Source organism: Triturus cristatus, chromosome 2_1 (genome assembly GCF_964204655.1).
Source record: "Triturus cristatus chromosome 2_1, aTriCri1.1, whole genome shotgun sequence".
In the NCBI taxonomy this organism is placed as follows: Eukaryota; Metazoa; Chordata; class Amphibia; order Caudata; family Salamandridae; genus Triturus; species Triturus cristatus.
In genome coordinates this window covers 995,277,480-995,299,172 of record NC_140581.1, presented here as the reverse complement: position 1 = coordinate 995,299,172, position 21,693 = coordinate 995,277,480, and the positions used below count along the sequence as shown (strand labels likewise).

General features: G+C 42.7%; 1 protein-coding gene across 8 annotated transcripts in view; it reads right to left on the bottom strand.

Annotated features, from left to right (window-relative positions):
* The window catches only part of SLC24A2 (solute carrier family 24 member 2), a 790,353-nt gene that overhangs the window by 280,769 nt on the left and 487,891 nt on the right, over positions 1 to 21,693 (bottom strand). For 6 of the 8 annotated variants that reach the window (XM_085634455.1, XM_085634470.1, XM_085634443.1 and 3 more), the window contains one exon: positions 12,157 to 12,207. The exons of the other annotated variants lie outside the window; for them this stretch is intronic. In XM_085634455.1, coding sequence (XP_085490581.1) covers positions 12,157 to 12,207 — 51 coding nt within the window. The remainder of the gene's footprint in view (positions 1 to 12,156; positions 12,208 to 21,693) is intronic. 8 annotated transcript variants of the gene reach the window in all.

Genomic DNA, 21,693 nt, shown 5'->3' with positions numbered 1-21,693 from the left:
GAAGACGCTGCTTCCTGGCCCTGCAAGGATGCACAGGGGAGGGGGTTGCAGGGGATACATAGAAGCATCTTCCGGTTCCATCCTGTGGACGCGTTCCTCAGGGGGGTATATTGCTCTCCAGGAGACTAGGGCATATTGTTCTAAGGGGGCAGGTTAAGCATCCTTTTTCAAGTTTGGGCATTTTGAGCCAAGTGTCATCAACTTTTATGCAGTTGCAAAGCCTGAGATCTGCAAAAACACCAACTTTCAATATACAAACGTATCCTGTGAGTTGAAAATGTCTCTCTGGCTTCTAAAGTACACCTTGTGGCTTCCTGCAAATCAGAACGAGGCAGGGGCATGAAAGTTACGCCCCACCCCTTCCGTCCAGTCCATAATGCAATGAACCAGTGCTTTACGGTTGTAACTGGGTTTGTAAACTGTTGTCAAGTTACCAACCCTTGAAGCAAGTATTACTGATTTGCAAAGTGGACAACTTCCTCTCTTCGAATTACACCTGGGAGCTTTGGAATTGTGTGGGGGGGGGGGGGGGGGTGAGGTGGAAGGGGGTAGGTTGGAACATGCACCGCTCCAGGACCGATATCTACCAGGAGCCATTTGCCGGAATAAAAAATAGAAGTAGCCATTCTGAGGGGGCCTTGGCTTGGCAGTCTGTCCCTTATGGGCCTCCATCCCTGCATTTGCAGCCATTTGCAAAGAAAGGCGAGATGAATCTTGTCTCGACTATATTAGAGAGGAGCAACGTTTTGTGACCTTGCGAATGGTGGTTTTGGGTTGTCACTGATTTGTACATTTGTGGTCGTGTTATCAAGCTGTCAATGCAGAAAGCATCCAACAGCTTTGTGACATGGCTTTAGCACCCCAGACCTCTGGTTCACTCCGAGACACTGCAAGCATCCACGAATGCCAAAGCAAAGCGCTATGAAGGCAGTCGCAGTGAGAACATAGCATTTTGCTTTGAAGCGTCCTCAGTGCTGGGTGAAGGAGGGAATGAGTTCATGCTCTTTTTGGTGAAGTCATCTTCCTGGCTCGATTGGGCGGCTAGGTCAGTTGATCTCGCTCTGTGGGTTTGCACCTTGCTGCACTGTGATATTCCTTCTACTGGAAGCACTTTTCTGGTAGGGAGCGCCTTGTTTTTTGGGGGCAAAAAGAGTATCTTGTGGAGGCAGAAGCATCTTCTTTTGTGTGGGAGCATTTCCTGCTGCTCATGGTGGCGTGTAGTCCAATAAGGCAGCATGTTACACTACATATCATATGGTTCTGCAAGGGCTCTAGAGGAGGGCGTAATGCAGTGCTTGAGACACCATGATTTTCTGATATGGGTCTTGCACACAAGCCAACCTTTATGAACAGCTCAGAGGGAGCTTTTGAGGGAAAAATGAGGGGAAGGGTCATAGTTCACCTCTAAGTGTCTGGGTGATTTCAGGATGTGGGAGGCCCGATAGACATCTCTGGACTGAAGGCAGTGCAAGTTTCTCACAGTGTCTGTCAGAGGGTCATAAAGGTGTTTGATTACATGCACATCCAATACATGGCCTCTTTGTAGAGCGATGATCCTATATGTGCATACTGTAATTACACATACATCTGAGTCCAGAAAGTGTATGACGTGCTGCACAGTTATGAAAATATCCATAGCATAGAAGGAAAAGAGAATGCAGCGTTTATTGGTGAGGCATGTGTGTGTGTTTTTGTGTGTGTGAGATACAGGGGTCGGTTAAGTGGAGGAGACAGAAGGAAGTAAATACAGTTAAAGAGGAAGTAAACTGTGACCCATGGAGATGGATGGATATTAAAGTGTTGTTGGTAGAAAAAGAGTGTAAGAGAATAACTGACAACGTTTGCAGAGGAAAGCAGTGGGATGGGAAGATAAGATAATCCCCTTTTACAAGTCATTGTCATGTTTAATGCACAACCTCGTATTGTCCGATTTTTTTTTTATAAACTCATAGTTTCTGGATAGAATCACTTTCAATTCCAACTGTTCGTAGAAATAGGAGTTGTTACCTATGTATTAAATATCCAATACAATTCGGTGCTAACAATCAGTGGCAAAGCCAACAGGTCTGGCTTACTTGAGTTGTATGGGTTTGTTTTGTTTTATGTTAAGATGTAGTTACAGAAACCATGCTTCGAGGCACCCAGACAGTGTTCAGGTGACACAGCGTGTCAAGTAAAGGCCTTGAATCTGCAGTCCTGGCTGGCCCTGGCCACTGGAGCAGGCCCCGGGCTCACTGGCGGTGCTGTGGTAACAAGGGCTGCGTGCGTGTCAGTGCAGAGGAGGTCTGTTAAGAGGAACTGGTAGCCAGCACATTCCTGATGATGTAAACTCTTGGCTCGCACCTCGTCCCACAGCGCCACTTGAACAAACACCCCCGGAGCCAGGGCTCTGCAAACACAGGGCAGAGAGGCCGGTCTCCGGCACCTCCGAGACCGCAACCCCCAACACACCTCGCTCGCGTTTTACTCCTAACCTTTAGGTAAAACACAGGGAGCGCTCCTGCACCCATGAAGCACCGTTGTCTGCTGGCAGCCGTCGAGCCAGCCGGTGTCCTGAGCCAAACCGAGACGAGGCCAGAGGCCTGCAGAACTCACAACTCTTCATGAGGAGCCCTCCAGCTTCCCTGCTTCAGGCATCCAGTCCAGGTTTTCTGGGACTCGTAGTCCTAATTTTCCATTGGTGTAAGAAGGACTATTCGTATCAGAATGCAAAGCAAAAGCACTAACCTTACACGAGTCAGTCGTAGATAGATCTGGGAAACTTGACAGCTCTGTTAGTGTCTCAATACAATAAGGAGCTGTAGAGGGTAAGTGCCAAACCGCCCTCCACTCACTAATCAATAAATCAAATAGGGTTAGGCACTAAGGAGGGAAATGATTTCTAACAGTGTTAAGGCCCCACAGAACTTCGAGACAATACTTATGTGTCTTCTACTACTGGTATTATATCTAGAAAATTGTGGTCCTATTCCCCTCAAACGTTAGAAGCAACAGCAACCCTCCAGCAACCAACACCGTCACAAAGAAAAATCACAAGTACTAACAGAAGAGTGAAGGTGAAAAGAGTGAGTGGGCCCCTCACGTACGCACCACCAGGGGCTGCTAGCCGGTTCTCGCTAGTATGCCCACGTTTCTCATCATCGGATGCCCACTCACAGGAAACAAGAATTTGGAAACCAGTGAGGAGAAAAGAGAGGGAACAGACCCTTGAAGAATGCTGTTTAACTGTTCCCATCAAAAGAAAGAGAAGAAAAAGCAGAAACCCGTGTATTGCAAGGAACAAATGTTCGAAGCAATATTTAAAATTGAGTTAAAGACTCCCGTAATAGTTGCCCTCTTTATTCAAATCGGTGAGCCTACTCAAATTAAAAACACTCAATGTTGTAAACCTTTGTGAAGAAGGCCAACATGTTTCATTGCCACTTAGCTTCGTTCTGGCAAATTCGTCAGGGCAAGGGTTTCAATCACCTCACTGGAAGTATGTTTGTATGTTGTGGGAGGGCATAGGGAGGGCGGAGGGCATTCATACCTGCCTCCACTAAGCCACTGGGGGTTCAATTAAAAACTTTACCCCCGCTTTTTACGGCAGCACTCTTGTCAGCTCATAAAGCACCGCAAACATCAACTAGACGAGCCGTGTCTCATCCCTGCTCTTTTCACCTTCACGCTTCTGTTAGTACTTGTGATTTTTCTTTGTGACGGTGTTGGTTGCTGGAGGGTTGCTGTTGCTTCTAACGTTTGAGGGGAATAGGACCACAATTTTCTGGATATAATACCAGTAGTAGAAGACACATAAGTATTGTCTCGAAGTTCTGTGGGGCCTTAACACTGGTAGAAATCATTTCCCTCCTTAGTGCCTAACCCTATTTGATTTATATCTCTGTTAGTGTGACAGCTCAGGGCACGGGCTGGGCCTTGAGGTCAGTCAGAGGCGTGCCTGGGGCCGGTGGGCACATGGCAGCACTCGAGAGACTCCAGGTGCTTTCAGAGTAAGAGAATACTTGGTGACGCCCTACTCCTGCAGTACAGTTGGAAACAATAAATATTTTGGATTCCTAAGCTCTTTTTGTGAGCAAATCCAAATCTCAGACACGTATGTCTGCAGTCAAAAGTGACAAGAAAGGGGCCAAGTAATTAGATTATAAAACAAACCCGGGAGTGGTGCGCGCGTGCTTGTGCCTGTCGCTGCAGGCGAAAAACCAGCGCGACCAGTGCTGACCGCCATCGCGCCATCTGTTTCCAATTAACGCAAACGCGAAAATTGGAAACAGATGGCATTAATGCTCACTCCCGAGGACCCTAGGCCAAGGACCAGAGAAGGCGGGACATGTACCAGCCTTGGGCCAATTGCATGCTGTCTTTCTTAGAAAGACACATGCAAAGGCCAATAGGGGGAGATTAAAAAAAGCACACACACGAGCGTGTGTGTTTAGAGTTTTAAAGCCCTTACTAAAGCCTTGCAGCGCATGCGCGCTGGCTCAGGCGAGACTTAACAAGGTTCACAACCAAAGTACACTGATGAGAACATAAACAAAAATATAAAGGAATGAGTACAGGTTGTGCTTAGAGCCTGTGATACAATAATGTTCCATAAGGACTAATGATATATAACAAATTATTAATTTGAAGAAACAGTCGGTGGCTTGACAATAGGTGTCAAACCACCGACTGTTGCAATGCAGCAGTTCCGAGACGCGACAAAGCTGCAGTGCGAATTCCTGTTGTGTTGATGTCGAGGTTCCTGTTGACAAGGCTTGTGATGTGAAGTGCAGAGTCAGGCATGCGTTGCGCAGTCGGGGTGATGCATTGGTTCCAAGGAGCTGCAAGGCTGAGACGCGGAGTTCTGTGTAATTGTCGAGGCTGCTGTTGATTAGAGATGCAAGTGCCTGTGCTAAGGATGCATTGTGCAGTGACGGTTACAAAGCTGAGGCAGGCGGTGGCGGTAATGCGAGTCTTGGAGACAGGTTCAATCGACTCAGCAACGGAGATGCATTGGTTCTGCTCGGGTTTGCACCACGTAGCAGAGGAGATAGATTGGTTCTTCTAGATCCTCAGAGGCTGGCAAAGCACCTTAAACCAACTTTCAAGGGTCCAGGAATGGAGTGGTGCCACTTGGCAGGGTAGACTCACAGATAGCAGAGCCCAGGTGCAGATGGAAGGTTGTTGAAAGCCTGTTATGTCCCTTAGGCTCCAGATCAGAAGACCAGCCATCTACCCCGTGGAGTCACTCTGGGTTCTAGACTCAAGAGATGCAGGTCCTGTCCTTCTCACCCAAGTAAGAAAGCAGCAGGTCAGCACAGCAAATCAGGAGCCCAGCAGTGTGCAGTCCATCAGAGGAGCACTCCTTTAGCAGCACAGAAGTCCCTCTTCCTTACAGAGTATCCACAGGTCCAGAAGTGTACTGAGGTGGTGGTGTTGAAGGTACAGTATTTATACCCAGCTGTGCCTTTGAAGTGGGGGAGGAGCTTATATGTTCTCTCCTGACTCTTGAGATACCATTGTTCCAGTATTTTCTCAAGTTTTTAAATGTACTCTCTGTTTACCAAGGGGTCAAAAACATACATAAAAACTATTTTTGTCCTGAAGATAGTCTAAATGATTTGCTACAGCAAAGACCGAAACCTCGACGGTTAATCCATTCTCTTTAGCGATTGTTAAAATTAACTTTTGAGTATCTGATCCTATGTATAGGACATACTCATAACTTCACTGTCTGGAGATGGATAAATACATTGACAATTAAGAGATATTTGTCTGTATATAATCTATATGTTTTCTGTTGTCAATGTGATTTTATGTTTGTGTCATTGTATTTTTTGTACCCCTAGACATAAGTTTGTTTAATTTACTGTCATTGTTCTTTTTATTCCATGGCTTTTTGAAATATATTTTTTTACAATTCATTGCCCAGTGCTTGTATTTAATTGACGAAGTTGTTGAATATAATTTTGATTTGTTCTCTTGAGTGTTATTAGATATCACTTCTTAAAGATATTTGTAGCATTTTCACACAAACAAATTGGGGTTTCAATAAATCCCTTGTAGGCCTCTTTACCTTACAACTTTCTAAAAGTGGCATTTTCAGAATGGCAATTTCAAATCCGACTTAACCATGAGTTAGGGTTTTAAATTGTGAGTCCAGAGACACCAAATTTTAACTGTTTATCTCAATTGGAAATTACACTTCTAAAATGTAATAAGGCAATTCCAATGGATATGTGTTTTATGGCGAGGCTGACTAAAAACTCTTTCATCTCCTCTGACACTAACTGGACCCCATTGTCGGTGATGACAGTGTGAGGAATACCTTAATTAGCAAACACTTCAGAAAGAAAGCGTATTATGGTCTTGGTGCCACTGTATTGACAAATTGAGAGTGATCCATTTGGAAGAATAGTCTACCAAAACTAAAATGAATCTTTCTTGCAGACCTGATATTTGCAGGGGACCATTATTATCAAGGCCTAGTTTTTCCCAGACTTTAATGGGAATTCGCACTGGTTCCAAAGGTACTCTCCTTGTGCTTTTAGATTAGTCACTGAGACCACAAGAATGACAATCTTTAACAAAATCCTCTATAAAGGTGTCCATACCAGGGAAACAGTACCCTGACCGAAGCTTGCTTTTCGTAAGATTTCTTCCCAGATGGCCCTCATGTGCTATCTCACAGATGCGCCTTCTGAGTTTTTCAGGAGGAATGATTTTGTCAGACTTAAGTACATTAGCCCCTACAATAGAAAGCTCTTCCTTTACATTCCAATAGGGTTGTATTTCATGAGGAATATCCCCACACTTCTTGGGCCATCCATTTTTGATCTTTTCAATGACCACCTTTAACATAGCATCATCTGACATATGTCTTTACCAATCTTCTTCCAAAATTGCAGGTATGGCTACTTGCAAAAATCTTCTACACCCTCTTCCATTTGCTTATTGATGGGTAAACAAGAAAGGCAGTCGGCTACCTGATTCTTGATGCCTGGAACGTATTCAATTTTAAAATTGAAACTTTGTAAAGACACTAGCCATGTACCTATTCTGGATGTCGTTTTTTCAATGTCCTATGATTAAAATAATGATACTAAGGGTTTATGGTCAGTTCTTAGTGCAAATAGTATCCCCCACAAAAAATATTTGAAATGGTTTGTCGCCCAAAAACATGACAGAGCCTCTTTCTCAATAGTTGAATAGTTTATTTCTGCTTCCTTCAATGTCCTGGAGGCAAAATCTATGATCTTTTCTTTGCCACCTTCCATTTGCGAAAGCGTGGCACCAATGCCCCGTTACTGGCATCAGTGGTAAGAAAAGTGTCTTTGGCACTATCGAAATTTCCAATACAAGGTGCCGGTGCAATGGCTTTTTTAAAATCCATGAACGCACGGTTGTGGACAGGTAACCATTCAAAGTGCGTCCCCTTTTTCAGCAGAACTCTAATAGGCTGTACAAGTTATGAAAAGTACTTAATGAATTTTGACATATACTCAGCTAAACCTAAAAAGGATTTGATTTCTTCCTTGTTGACGGGAATGGGAACTTCCATTACTGACTCTATTAAGTCCATTTTGGGTTTCATACCTTCACCAGACAGGGTGTGACCAAGAAAATCCACTGATGCTACTCCAATCTTGCATTTATTCTTCTTGATGGTAAAACCTGCATCACTAAGCTTGGCAAACACCTTCCTGAAGTTGAGATTATGCTCTTTTTCATTCAAACCATAAATGAGAATATCAGCTTGGAAACAGATGGATTTATTTACTCCCTCCAACACATGTTGCATAATTCATTGGAATGCTGCTGCGGCCGAGGCCAGACCAAATGGCATTCTTAAGAATTTGTAAGTACCAAAAGGTGTAATAAAAGCAGTAAGAATCTGGGACTCAGGGTGCAAAGCCACTTGATAGTATGCCAACGAAAGTTCTAAAACGGAGAAGTATTTAGCACCATTAATTACAACATTTCATTGATTTTGGGGAGCGGAAACCTATCAATCCAAATGTTGGAGTTTAATCTTCTCAGATCCACACACATGCGAATGTCTTTGCTCTCTTTTTTAGATGTTATTACAATGGGGGCCAACCATTCTGAACTTTCCACAGCTTTAATAATACCCTTCTTCTCCAGTTTCTCTAGTTCTTTTTTTAGTGGTTCACACATTAACAAAGGAATAGACCTGGTCTTATGTGCAACCGGAACAGCATCATTTTTTAGTTTAATTTTTGTTTGCATAGTTTTTCAACAATGCTATTTTGTCAGTGAAATCTTCCAAAAATTATTTGCATATGTCCACCCCTACTAAGGATCTGTCCATCAGTAATACCTGTTCTTTATTATTAGGGTCAAGTGAGATGCCTAAATCTTTCTGGTGCTTCCACCCAAATAAATTACTCCCTTTCTCTGTGATGTAGACCTTTCCAATGGTATGCCTGTCTTTAAAAGTGATTTGCATCTTCACCATTCCTTTTAAAGGAATGGGATCCTTATTATACCCTCCTGGATGTATATCTGGCTTCTCCAAAGTATACTAATTTTCCTTGAACATTCCCTGAAAGGTTTCTTTGTCAATTAGGGTGCAAGGGGAACAAGAATCTGCAAACGCACTAACATTTTTGCCATCTAAATGTATATCACAGGCAGGATAATTAATCCTTTCTTCTTCTTCTTGACTATGCACTAGAAAATGAATGTGTTATTTCTAGAATCAGTGTCAGGTCCTTCATGCACGACATGTATATCTTTTACAAGCTCTTTAAAGGTAGATTTACACATCTTAGAAAAATGTACTACTCTATTACATTTTCTACAATTAATCCCTCTGGCAGGACACTTAGGGAAATTTGCGAAATGATTTACATTCCCACATCTGTAACATCTGAAATTCTCTTTCTTTATCTTGGGTTTAACCACAGTGTGTGTATCAAACACTCTTAAAACATTATTGTCCTCCTTAATTTCATTTACTTCCTTCTCATCATTAAAAGAGTCTTTGTAATTTTTTATTTCTTTTACACAATAAGCAGTGTGCTCGATACTCTTAGCTATGGCTACAGCTTCCTCCAGATCAGGATTTTGAGTCAACAGCCTCTCTTATACCTTGTGGTCACTGGTGCAACTGACCAATTGGTCCCTAATGAGGGAATCAGTGAGATCATCAAATTCACATGTGGCAGAAAGCCCCCTCAATGTGGCAATGTATGAGGCGACTTTTTAATTTTTTCCTTGCACCCTTTTAAAGAACTTATGTCGCTCCAATACAACATTTACCCTATCTTTGAAATGGGAACCCAATTTCCTTAAAGTAGTAGTGAAAACATCTACATCACCTTCACTTTCCTCTTCTCCACAATCGGCAAGATCTTCATAAACTTTTCTTCCTTGGATGACTAAAATTGTGTAATAAAATATACTGTTTTCTTACTGATCAAAACTTTTCCCCTCCTATGGCAATTAAATAGGAATGGAGAATTTTAACCCATCCATCACAAGGGATTTCTGGTTCCCCCTCCTCATTTAAGAACGGAGGCGGTTGATTCATATTTTCAACTGACATGACTGAAAAGAACCAACAAAACTATTGCTAAAAGAAGCAAAAACAGTCAATGAGAAAATGCTCCGAAGAAATAGCAGTTAGATGGAATCAATAAATGACTCTTCCTGTCAGCGAACGTTTAATGAAGAAACTTCAGGCAGATATAAGCTGTTCCTGCCCACGTGTGAAAATAAACATAGTATTGATTAATGAAACCACGGTATGCTATGCATGTCAGCGTAACAGAATGAAGAAACTGCAGGGAAAATAAGCTGTGCCTGTCAGCGTGTAGCTTAAACCAATAGGAAAATGACGAGAACTCAATTACTGCAGGCGTAGGTAAGCTGTGCCTGTCATTGTGTAACTCTTACTACAATAGTACAAAACCGATGACTTCCCCAACTTACTTGATAGCGTAGACAACTAGAACGCACTGATAGCATGAGAGAGAATCTTCACATGAGGTGATGAGAGGGGAAAACAAAAATAACTGATAGAGTTACTTGAAATATAGAATTAGCAGTGATGACAGCTGAGTGGAAACGTCGATCTGAAAGGCAGATCTCTCTTCGGCAGGTGGTTGAAAACTGCAGAAATGCGGAACACAGCTCTTTTCACCACAGAATCGGCGAGTTGAAGACGCGCGGGAAGTCGTGCTGAAATGCAGACGCAGCGCGAAGACGCCACTTCCAGAGGCGTGCGCTGTGAGGAATCAGGAAGCCTTGATTGAACATTTACGGGGCAGGCGCAGCATAAGGACACCACTCCTCTGAGACTGTGCGGTGAGGAGACAGGAAACTTCAGTGCAGCACAGAGGAAACACGCTTATGGGAGAGGAGGGTACCTCAGCATGTGAACGGCAGGTGCTGTGTGAAGACGCCACTTGTTAGAACATATGAGGAGAGGAAGCAGGAAAGCTCAGTGAGGAGCTTAAGAAAGAGCTGATGGGGATGCTCTGGAAGCAGAGGGCACCTCACGTGGAAGGCAAAGAAAGTCTCACAGTTCCAGAAGGTATCGGGGAGGCTCCGGACAAAAGTGCCAGCAGAGTGGAGCAGAAAGGCAACAAGGAAATTACCACTTAGGCATGAGCTGACACACGATAGCACAACGGACGTGGCAAGAGTAGGAGAATCGTAGAAACTCCAACAAGCAGTAGTAAGTCGGAACTTGAGGAGAAGTCCCAAAGGTGAACAGGTAAGGTGATTCCATCGTAGGTTAGGCTGGCGTGTAACAGGGGTGGGGAACTACAGCTGCCCTCTGCGCAGCAGTCACCAATCGTCGCCAAAATGAAGTAAAGTAATCCAGGACAAAGGCGCAGTAGAAGAAACGTAGGTTTATTCAATGGAACAGTTCCCCAACTGCCATGCCTAACGCTGCTCAGAAAATGCCAACATTCTAAGGTGCACTCTCAGAAAGGTTCTAAGATGGAACCGAAGTCCCAGAGTCAAGGGGGTGGAACATACCAATAGGGAAAAAACTGGGAAACATGCTGGTGGTAAAGATACATGACATGGCATATTTACACAGTTAAAGCAGATAGGTTATAACAGCTGGCTTGTCTGGCGACCGCCTTATTGCAGCCGCACCGAGTACTTCACAGTTCTTTAAAAGACCATTTACTTGTTAACGAGGCTTTGTTGTTTTTTCACCCCTTCTTAGAGCCCCTGCATCTCCACTCTGCCTACTGCTGGAAGAATTAGCCCCCCCCGTAATTTTGAATACCTCCATCACATCCCCCCCCCCCCCCCCCCCCCCGCCGAAATTTGGCTCTAGTTGCGTCTCTGCTGTTTGTGCTTCCTGGGTCAAATGAGCACTGACAGCTCGGCTCCCCTTTGGCCCTGCCCTTTGGAGGTCACGTGATTTGCACGGTGACACTGCAGAAATAGCAATTGTCGCTTTTCAGTTAGTGTTAATAGCGAGTGGTCCTGAGGCTGTGCTAGTGACATCACGGTGCGTTTGTACAATTCAACATGAAATTCGTGTCACTCAGTCCAAAAATGGGCACAAAACTGATAAGTGTGTGCACTGTGCACCTAAATTAATTTGCTTGTTTTTTTTTATTGTTTTGCTGAAAAACATTTATAGCATCCCTGCATTCACTGGCCCACCACACCGTCCAAGCGCGTGCGCATGCAAGTGCTGTAGTTAATTAGATTTCGGTACCGAAATATAAAAATAGCAAATCAGTGTTCATGGTTATTTTTAAAAGGTTGTTAATTGAACAAGTAAATAAAATGAATGTTTGTCACATACTGTGCTTGGACAGCTGCCAGGCAGCACATTTTATCACCGTCCATTATTCATAGAAATTTCAGACCAATAACAAGGTGTACATGAGGGTGTGATGATCCCTGAGAAACTACAATCTCTCTGGCCACCCCTCCCCTGCTTTCAAGTCTAACAGGCCACAATTTATCATCCCCACAACAAGAAAAAATTCGTGACAAAAACTTGAAAAGAAAAGGGATGTATTAACATGACACTGTCTCACTGTAACCCACATGCACAGGGCTGTCAAAATAACCTGTAGCATGCATTCAGGCAAGCAGTAAAAAATAGAAATAAAAAAATCTCTCTGACTGAAAGAAATGAGTTTGATATGAACAGTTCCGAAAAAAAATTCTTACCTTCCTCAGTCATTGTGTCATAATATTTTAGTTTTCCATACGCTCCAAGCTCTATAACGTCACAGTAAAAGACACACAGTAAGGAACTAGAATACTTCAGAACCCACATGAATACTAGCGTGCTTAAAAAGAAACAGTCGGCAAACAAGCATGCAAACGTACAATGCTAACAGCCAAAAGCGATTTTAATTTTACTACAAGCGATTAAAAATGTTTAGAGTTCGAAAAGGCACAAACAGCCTAATTGACTGGGAAGGTGACTGATACATACGTTCCTCACCTATGAAAATGATGCATTTCATAGTGGCGGCTCGCACAGGTAAGAGTGGTGAGGCGGGGAGGAAGTTGACAGAGGACGGGGTAAGTATTATTAAATAAATAAATAAAGCCACTTACCTTGCGCTCGCCTCATCGCTGACTCGACGATGCGGAGAGGGCAAGATAAGCGGTTTCATATATTTCTTTAATATTACTTATGCCGTCGTCTGTCGACTTTCACCCCCTCCGCCCCGCCTCACCGCTCTTACCTGAGTGAGCCGCTACTGGCATTTCAGAATAATACAGAGCTCCCATGAAGGTCAATACATGGAACCAGAGCTTAATTTCAGACAGTAGTGCAGGTCGGGCCCATCGACACTCATTTTTGGGGCCTGGAATTTATTTTTCATCATCACACTTTGACACAGAACAAGTGAAAGATGGCAGAAATGGTAGAAATGCGGGAAAACAGTGACAAAGGCAGAAAAGAAGTATGAAAAAAGCATTTAAGAGTGAGATAAATGTGCAGGGAGTGTACGACAGTGGACAGAAGAGACATGAAGTGGAATTAAACCTAGATAACCCTGCTTTTCAGCAGTCCCAGCATCCATCAGCGCCGGCAGCATGCTTCTAAGAACAACTTTGAGCCCTGGCACTTATTGATTTATAATTTATTTACACATTCGGCACGGTATACCCTACTTACTACATCACATGAATTGTATTGCATGACAATTATATTGCATCCACTACATCGACCTAGGCACTACATCACAAGGTAGGCATTGGTTAGAACATGGGTACTTGCAAACGTTTTTCTGGGGGCCGAAAAGTTTGATCTTTGGTGTGACCGAGGGCCGCACTGATGTCACCAGGGTGGTGGTGTTGGCCTGGGGCGTAAAGTGGGTGTGGTAGAAGTAAAGCATGCACATCTAGTGGGTGAACTGAATTGCACAATGTGGAACCAGAAAACCTGGGATGAATCCCAGCTTTACCACTTGACCAAATTGTGTGATCCTAGGAAATTGCTTTATTCAATTTCCCTCTTTTTTCTTTATCACATGTAAGAGGACCTCGATATACATGACTTCAGGTTGTGTGCTGTAAAAAACGATCTCCTGTGTTTGGATTTATTCACTAATGGCATTGTTGTCAGAATTGGGGTGGGGAGCATGAGCGGTTCTAAATTCATATTTGAAAACTATCACTTTTTAAATTCTGAATGCACTGCTAAAATCTGATTTACTAAGGTGAAGCGGTTCTGCAGGTTACTCAAATAAACTTTAGGAATTTTAAATAGGCTACCATATTTTTGCACGTTCGCTGTCTAAAAATGAAGGTGTTCCTAAAGTTAAGGGGTGCAGTATATACTAGTTACTTCCTTTCTTTAACTACAATTAACCTTTAGATAAATGTTTACTGTTTATTTAACAGTTATTTACATTTTAGTGCTGAGTCCAGTAAACAGTATCCCAGTGCTGCTGCTTCCTAGGGGGCCACATGTAAAGGTCAGGAGGGCCGCATGCGGCCACCGGGCCGTACGCGGCCCCCGGGCCGTACTTTGAGTATCACTGGGTTAGAATAGAAAGGGAATACAATAGTTAAGAAGGTTAGATAGATGATGCAAAGATAAAAATAATAATAAAATACTTACTATGACAATGTGGTGGTACACGATGTACTATAACAGTAGGCCAATAACAGCGACATTGATATAACGTCATACTATCGATACAGAGATATCAATCGATGAACAGGAGATTATTATGTGGAGATAAATCTGGTAAGAGTAGAAGCAGCATTAATTTTTAGAATAGTTATCACAGGCATTGCAATTCTGCAGTGGTCGATTCAACTCTCTTTTACTAGTTTGATTTATTTTACGATTTCATTTTAGACCCAATTATTACTTCCAAAAAGTGTACCCCTCACACATGCAAGGTCGCCATCTAAGGTGTATTTTTTGGGTGTTTCTGAGGCAATCAGTACATGGCTGCTCAGCGATGGAGGTTTATGCACTGCCGCACATGGTCCTGAGAAGCAGCAGGAACAACATCCGTCTATTGCAATAAAGCTCCACCCATGTCACTGTTTTAGGTCTTACCAACAGGTAGCTTTTAGCTGTCAATTTAAGAAAGACCTCACGAGGGCCATATCGAAAACATACAGTGCACTTAGAGCTGGCCCACTACTTATCACTGTTTGGTTTTCTTGGCATTGTCATTTGCTCACTTATTTGAAGGTTTTACTTCTTCTTCTTATGTTTTTCACACCTTTACAGCTTTGGTTCTTTACCACATCTTTACTTGGATGACTTGTATCCTTCCACGGCTCACATCAGGGAACTACTTTTTTCTTTTTCTTTGTGCACTCTATGGGAGTGCATGTGTGTCTCTCTCTCTCTCTCTCTCTCTCTCTCTCTCTCCCCCTCTCCCTCTCCCTCGTGCTGCTTCCCTTACATCCCTGTCCCTGCACTCTTCAGTAAAGACACACCAACATATATATTCTTGGATGCCTAAACAAAAGATATTTTTTAGGTTGTTTCCTCGCATGTGTTCCACAGGTTGCCTTAAAGCCCAGAACCTGGCGCACAAAGGCAAAAATAAAATTGTGGCACTGGTGGAGGGGAGGGCTGCTACACTCACCTCAGGTGGAGATGTTCTTTCTCCCAAAGGCCTATACATTTGCTCCCTGGGCTGCTGCAGAGCACTCTTTGTTCCAGTTCCGAGTTCTGTGGAAAGTAAATTAGTCCTAAGCATACGTTTTCCTTTCTTTCCTGACACCTCCCTCTTCACAGCCTCTGACAGCTGTTATGTTATTTTTACAGCGGCGGCTCCTCTGCTAAGGCGGAGAATCGTCGCCCCACTGCTTTTCAGCAGTGCAAAAAAGGAAAAATAAAATGATAACACAATGTTATCATTTTATTTTTCAGTGTGAGCCATGTTAAGGCGGGTCGGGCTGGATTGTCAGAGTAGGAGAAGGAGGACATATGTGCACTTAACGCGCTGACGGTTTAGCCGGCCATCTTGGACCGGTCAAACAGTCATGCACAATTACCATGTTCTCCACCTGTGTGTATTGCACAGCTTGGGTGGAGAATATGCACAGGCTCCCACTCCATGTCTAAGCGCTGAACCAGGCTACTCAGACCAATCACAACGCTGATGTCATGCTGGTGACAGCAGCGTTATGATTGGCTTAGGAGAGGCTGTTTGCTTCCTGCTTCCGGGAGTCAGAAAGAGAATCGGAGGAGAGATGACAGAGGAGAGACAGCGGCTGTGCAGAGGTAAGTGTTACTGCTTTTTTTTCACCACCCCCCGCCCCGACGCCCCCACGCCCCCATTCCATACCAGCCACCACTGTTTTTTAAGTAACAGCCACTAGTCCTCAATGTTATTTTTTCGATGGATCACCTGCAAAATCTGTAGAGTGGTTCCTGCATGAAAAGTATGTGGAAAATAAACTGCTTTTTCTTAAGATTTAAACTATTGAATTCAGTGTTCATTTTCAAGATATCTTAAGATATGTGTTTGTTGCTCCTCTGGCAATTTGGATTTTTTTTCTTTTACTTTTAGTTTTAAACAATGCTTTACAAACCTGCAAAGGCAAGGCCAATATTTTGTCATCTGCATTATAAAAGTGACACATTTTTATCTTTGATGATGCTTCTTAGAACTTTGAAACATTGCAAATCTGTGTACGTTTTAAAAAAGCACAGTACATGTGCGAAACACAAGGCTTCACAGCAGCGTACAACCCGCCTACGGCTTCAGTTATATCCAAGTATGTGAAAAGGGTTTTTTTCACTGCTACCCCAGCCAGGTTCTGGTTACTCAATATCAGAGAGACCCACTAACACCCTCTCTTACTAATAGTTCAGTTACTGGCCGCCATGTTGCTAATACGTAAGCTGGACGATTGTAACAGCTTTATAGAGGACTGCCCCATATGCATTCTCACGCCTCTATAAAATCATCAGTTTCGCTACGCACACTATGCGTTCCCCACACCTACCGCCTACCATACACAACTTCCATAGGTTGTTTGCTAAACAAGCAACGGCCCATCCCTACCCCTCACAACTTATCAGCCATATTTAACCTTGAAAAAACCCCAAATGCTAATTTTGTGTTGCTTTAAAACCATAACACAATGCAAACTAAGTCTTACCACATTCTGCCTCCACCCACGCTCTCTCTCCGACAAAACGTGGTCTTTCTCAACTGTTAATGTACTGTAAGTAGGTATGTTTCTGTACATTATTATTTTAGTGTATGTCATACTGAAAGGGTCTGCGTGACAGAATTCTTAATTTAATTTTGTCTTAAAACGTTCTTTCTCTTTGTGACCACCCATCTACAGTGAATGGACTAGTCAATGTGTCATGGGCCCTAGTGCAAGGAATGAAATGGCCCCCTGGCTGCTGTTTGAACTGTGAAATACAACAATTATCAGGGGTCAGTGCACCCCTCAGGCCTCTGGGCCCATCGCCACTGCATTGCTGAACCAATGGGAGCTTAGCTCCCCGTCTGCCGCCTAGTTCTCATGTACTGGCATGGTGCTATGTGTAACACTTCTGCTAGTGGTCCACGTAATGTCTATAAATACAAACACAAACATACTTTTAAGTGCATTTATTTAATTTGTCTGACATATCCTCAGGCATTTCGCCTTAGAAGCGGACATCAAATTATTTTATTTTTTTAAATGGCCTGAGAGGAAAATGGTTTAGAGGTCAAAGAAAATACATTTAAATGGGCTACATATACATACTGGGTGTAATCAGCATGTACATTATTGGTAAGGGTGTTTTAAGTGCCTCCGGTAGGAGGGAACCGGGATCACCCCCTCAGTGTTGTAGCATGGGTGGGGCCATAAGGGCGGTTGTCTTGGGTGAAAAAAAACTTAGGAGCGCAACATTTTAAAAGAAAAAATCTTGGGGGCAAGGGTCTCAATACTGCATTCAGGAAGTGCTAACGGTCCACAGGTAATGGCGCAATATTTGCCCCGGGCGCTGGCAGCCCATGCTACGCCGCTGCCCCCCCCCGCATCCGTCTGTCGACTGATTGACTGATTCTGAAGTAGGAGTTAACATTTAAAGCTTTTTGAACCGATTGGCTTTGAAGGGTTTTCTGAAAACCCGATAGCTTCCCTTTCTTGACAGTGATGGGTTCCAAGTAGTGCATCCTAGTACACCTAAATATACTTTTGTGCTTTTTTTTCATACTAGGATTTTAGTTTAACGATCGTCAGAGCACTGTCTGCTCTAAGATTCCTGGTGGGAGCATAGAGAGTAGCCTATTTCTGCTCATATTCTGGGATGGCGCCCCAGAAGTCTTTGTTAATAATGCAGATGATTTTTAAGGAAATCCTTGTGGTATTTGTCTTTATTACTTGTAATCTGTCAATTTTTTGGGGGGATTACCCACACCAGCACCTGCATGCAGACAAGGAGAGGCTGCTTTCTGCAGCTTACATGATAGTAAACAATACTGGCAGATTGTATGTTCGTTTGTTTTAATTTGCATTGCTTCTGCATTGATGACGTAAAATGTGCATGTCGGCAATTTACGGGAATGTAAGCATATCAGCAAATTACGCGAGGTGGATAAAAAATTCCACATATATGAGGGATGTATTCCACATTCACTTCCCTCACACGGACAGAATTCATAGCCGACATACTGTGCATGCCCCAGATAGCACAGCATCTACAATCTCTATTTTGAACATTTACCCCATCCTTCTTTGAGGACCAGACAGGACAGGAAGGGGACCTGTAAGAGAAGGAATACCAGATCCCATCCTTACCCTAAATTCTTAGAGGCCTGTCACCAGTCTTTTTACTCAAGAGGCACAGAAGCATGGAGCCTGCCCCACCCCCCACCCCCCCGAGAAGAGATGAGCCCTGTAGATGCCCACATTTGAGGTGTGGAAGGTGTAAATTGGTAAGTTTTTTATGTTAGGAAAAGAGTGTTTGTATGTGTGTCTATGGTGTGTATGTGCGCTGGTTATGCATGTTTGTCTCAGTGACTGACGTAGACCTGAGCATGTATAAAGTGTCTGTTGTCTGTGTGTTTGTTTGCCCTGGCAGGAAATTTGAAGTAGGCTGAGGTGGGTGTAGGTGGATCACAGTGCCCATCCTTGACATATTGTGTGCTTTGTTGGTGACATTATGGCAATCCCCTGCATTAAAAAGAAATGACCCATCCCTTACATACTGTGACATTCTTGCTGACTTTCTGGTTATCCAGCGCTTGTTAACATACTAGTGGTCATTCTTGACACATGCTGGCCCTTCTTGAATACATTCTTGCTATCTCTTCTGTAATAAAGTCCCAGGTGGTAAAATTCTGGTTTAACCTCTCACAACAGTGGCCATCCGTGTTATATTGCCGCCATTCTTGATGACATTTTGGTGATCCCGAGGCACACTATAGTGGCCTACCCTTGACAGAATGTGGGTGTGATAGTGGCCCATCTTTGACATATTGTGGCCATTCATTGCTATATTCTTGCTACTGAACACAATGGAAGGGGGAAGAGGCAGTCCACTTCCTGTACTTTCATCCTCCTTTCATATATTAATTGATCACAGAAATGGAAAGGGTCAGGCTTTGAAACAAAGTATTATCATAAAGGCATTACTTTAGGAAATGTAAGGCCCTCACCACTAGACTATGGCATGCTTCATCAGCTGGCTTCCACACTCAGTTTCTGGATGGATTACGGGTGGACTCTACCATCTGAGGTGGTCGCAAGGGTTTTCTTGTTTTTATTGTTCTTTAAGGCCAGAGGGAAAATCTTAAAACAACCTAGGGTTATCCTGTAAAGAGTTTGTTCCAGAGTGCTCTGACTGGATTAAAAACTTTCGTTTTAGTATACAATATGTGTTGCTATTACCCTATCATCCTTCCTAAATAGTTGTTAACATGTTTCAACCAACCTTTGAACTTGCCCTATGAGTCAGCAGCCTTCATCATAACGTTTAAATTCTCTGGCATAACTCACTATTCAAAATCCCTATTTGGCATACTACACTAGTGGCGTTGGTACATCACTGTTGCATGCAACATACCATTTTTAAAAATGAAACACAGACAACAGAAAAGATGCAATGCAAGTTATATGCAGACAACAGAAAGGAAGCAATGCAAGTTATATGTATTTGTCATCGGAAGAAGTTATCAAGAGTTGAGTTAGATAGTCTCAACCCAGAGCATCAGAGGAAGAGTCACTCTGTTGTCATACATTCTTCAAAGGTTGGATGCTGTCGTTTTTAACCCTGACTTTACGCTGCTATGGGGAGAGAAGGCTAACCCTGGTACAATAGTAGCCTATCCTTTATTTATTTCAGGCTTTCTTGGTGACAATATTCTTTGTATCTGTGGCATACACACTGCCCATCCTTGACACTTTCTGGCTGTTCTTGAACACATTATGGCTATTCCTGGCAAGATGGTGTCAATTCTTGGCATATTGCAAGAGTCCTTCATATTACAGTGGACCTGACACAATTATGCTCATCCTTTATCTGATGCAGTCATTTGTGACACCATGCTGGGTATGCTAGCCATTATGAAAATTCCTGCCACTTAATGGGAATCTGTTATATTTAATTATGGTGATGAATGGGCATAAAAAGCAAAATCTCTCCATTTGTGAAACTATCATATGTGATTGCTTGGTGCAAATGATAAAGTGTTGATTGGGACCAAATGTAGGAGTTTTGGAGGTGCGGAAGCGGGTAGCACGCCACCGCCACGCTCCTGCACCGCCAAAACTCACTGCCGTCTGCCTGTGAAATTACAAGTATTTTTGTGGTCTGGCAGGCGGGCAGCTTGGCGGTCCCACGGCGGTGCAGTTTGAGAGGCTTACAGTGGAGCCTTAAACTGTACCACCGCGGGACCACCAGTGCATGTTCCTCCTCAATCAATCATCACATTTTATTGATTTAGATCTCTCGCGAGATCAACAATTTAAATCAAATACATGGTTCCATCATTTTTTACAAAATCCTGATACAAACACGTTTATAAACATCTCATTTAAAAAATGAATAAAACAGATTTCATAAAATTATACAATTTATAGCAAACAAATTAATTCGGTGTGGATTTAAAAAAGTGATCAAGTCAGTAGAGGAGGAAAGGTTATATCTAAAAACAATAGCTTTTATAAAATGATTTCTAGCTTCTACTACCTCCTCATTAGAGCATAAATATAAAATATGTATTAAATCCTGGATTATATTATTACATTTGTCACATATACCACTATCTTCATCTAGTTCACTCCACGATCTTGTGTAAGACTTAAAAGGGAGTATATATAATCGGAGCACAGTGTTACATCTCCAGAAACTATGGTTCAAAGTAAATCTCACATACTGTTGCGGAGTCTTACATTCTATAGGAGGGGTCATACATTTATAATGGGATAGTTGAAGGCAGTATGCCTTATCAAGCTCATATCTTATTCGGGGAGTCATATTTTTCATAAAGTGCTTCAAATGTGCTGGGGACCAGGATTGGAGAATGCTTTCAGAGCATTGGAAGTATTCTAGAGCGGTCTTGAAATTTGATTTAAAAGTGTTCCCTGACTTAAAAGTTTCATATTTCAATAAGTCTCTTAAGGAACCTTCTTCAGCGTGCACGAGTTTTAAAGCCCATCTAACTATGTTGGCTAAAGCTATTGAAAATACACTTACTGTTGCAAGTTCTAAGCGAAAGATCTGTAATGGGATGGCCTGGCTCAACTATGTTATTTTTTCGTAATAATTTTACTTCTCTAATATTTAATATTTTCCATCTAGCTATTGGAATACGCTCAATGACATAGGTAATGGTTGGTGGAATTTTTGCCCTGTATATTCCTAAAAGAGCATAAAAGTGCCTCTTGCCTGAAGAAGAGTAGAATTTCCTTAGGGCATTTATATGTTGTACTGCTTTATGTTTCAATTGTTGTAGGTGGGAGTGACCTTCTAGGGTTTGTGAGAAGACTCGCCCAAGATAGGTGTAAGCTTTTACCACCTCAATTATAGTACCACCTAGTTTCCATTTATAATGAGTATAACATTTCCTACCTCTAAAAGGAACTACCGTAGTCTTAGAAATGTTTACCTTCAGGTAGTTTTATTCTGAATATTTAATGAGTGCATCTAATTTCCTCTAGAAGCCCAATGGGGTAAGGTCGAAGAGTACCACAGCGTCGGCGCTCATTAACACATGTATATTTACTGAAGCTACTTTGGGGGGAAATTGTTCACATTAAAAAAAG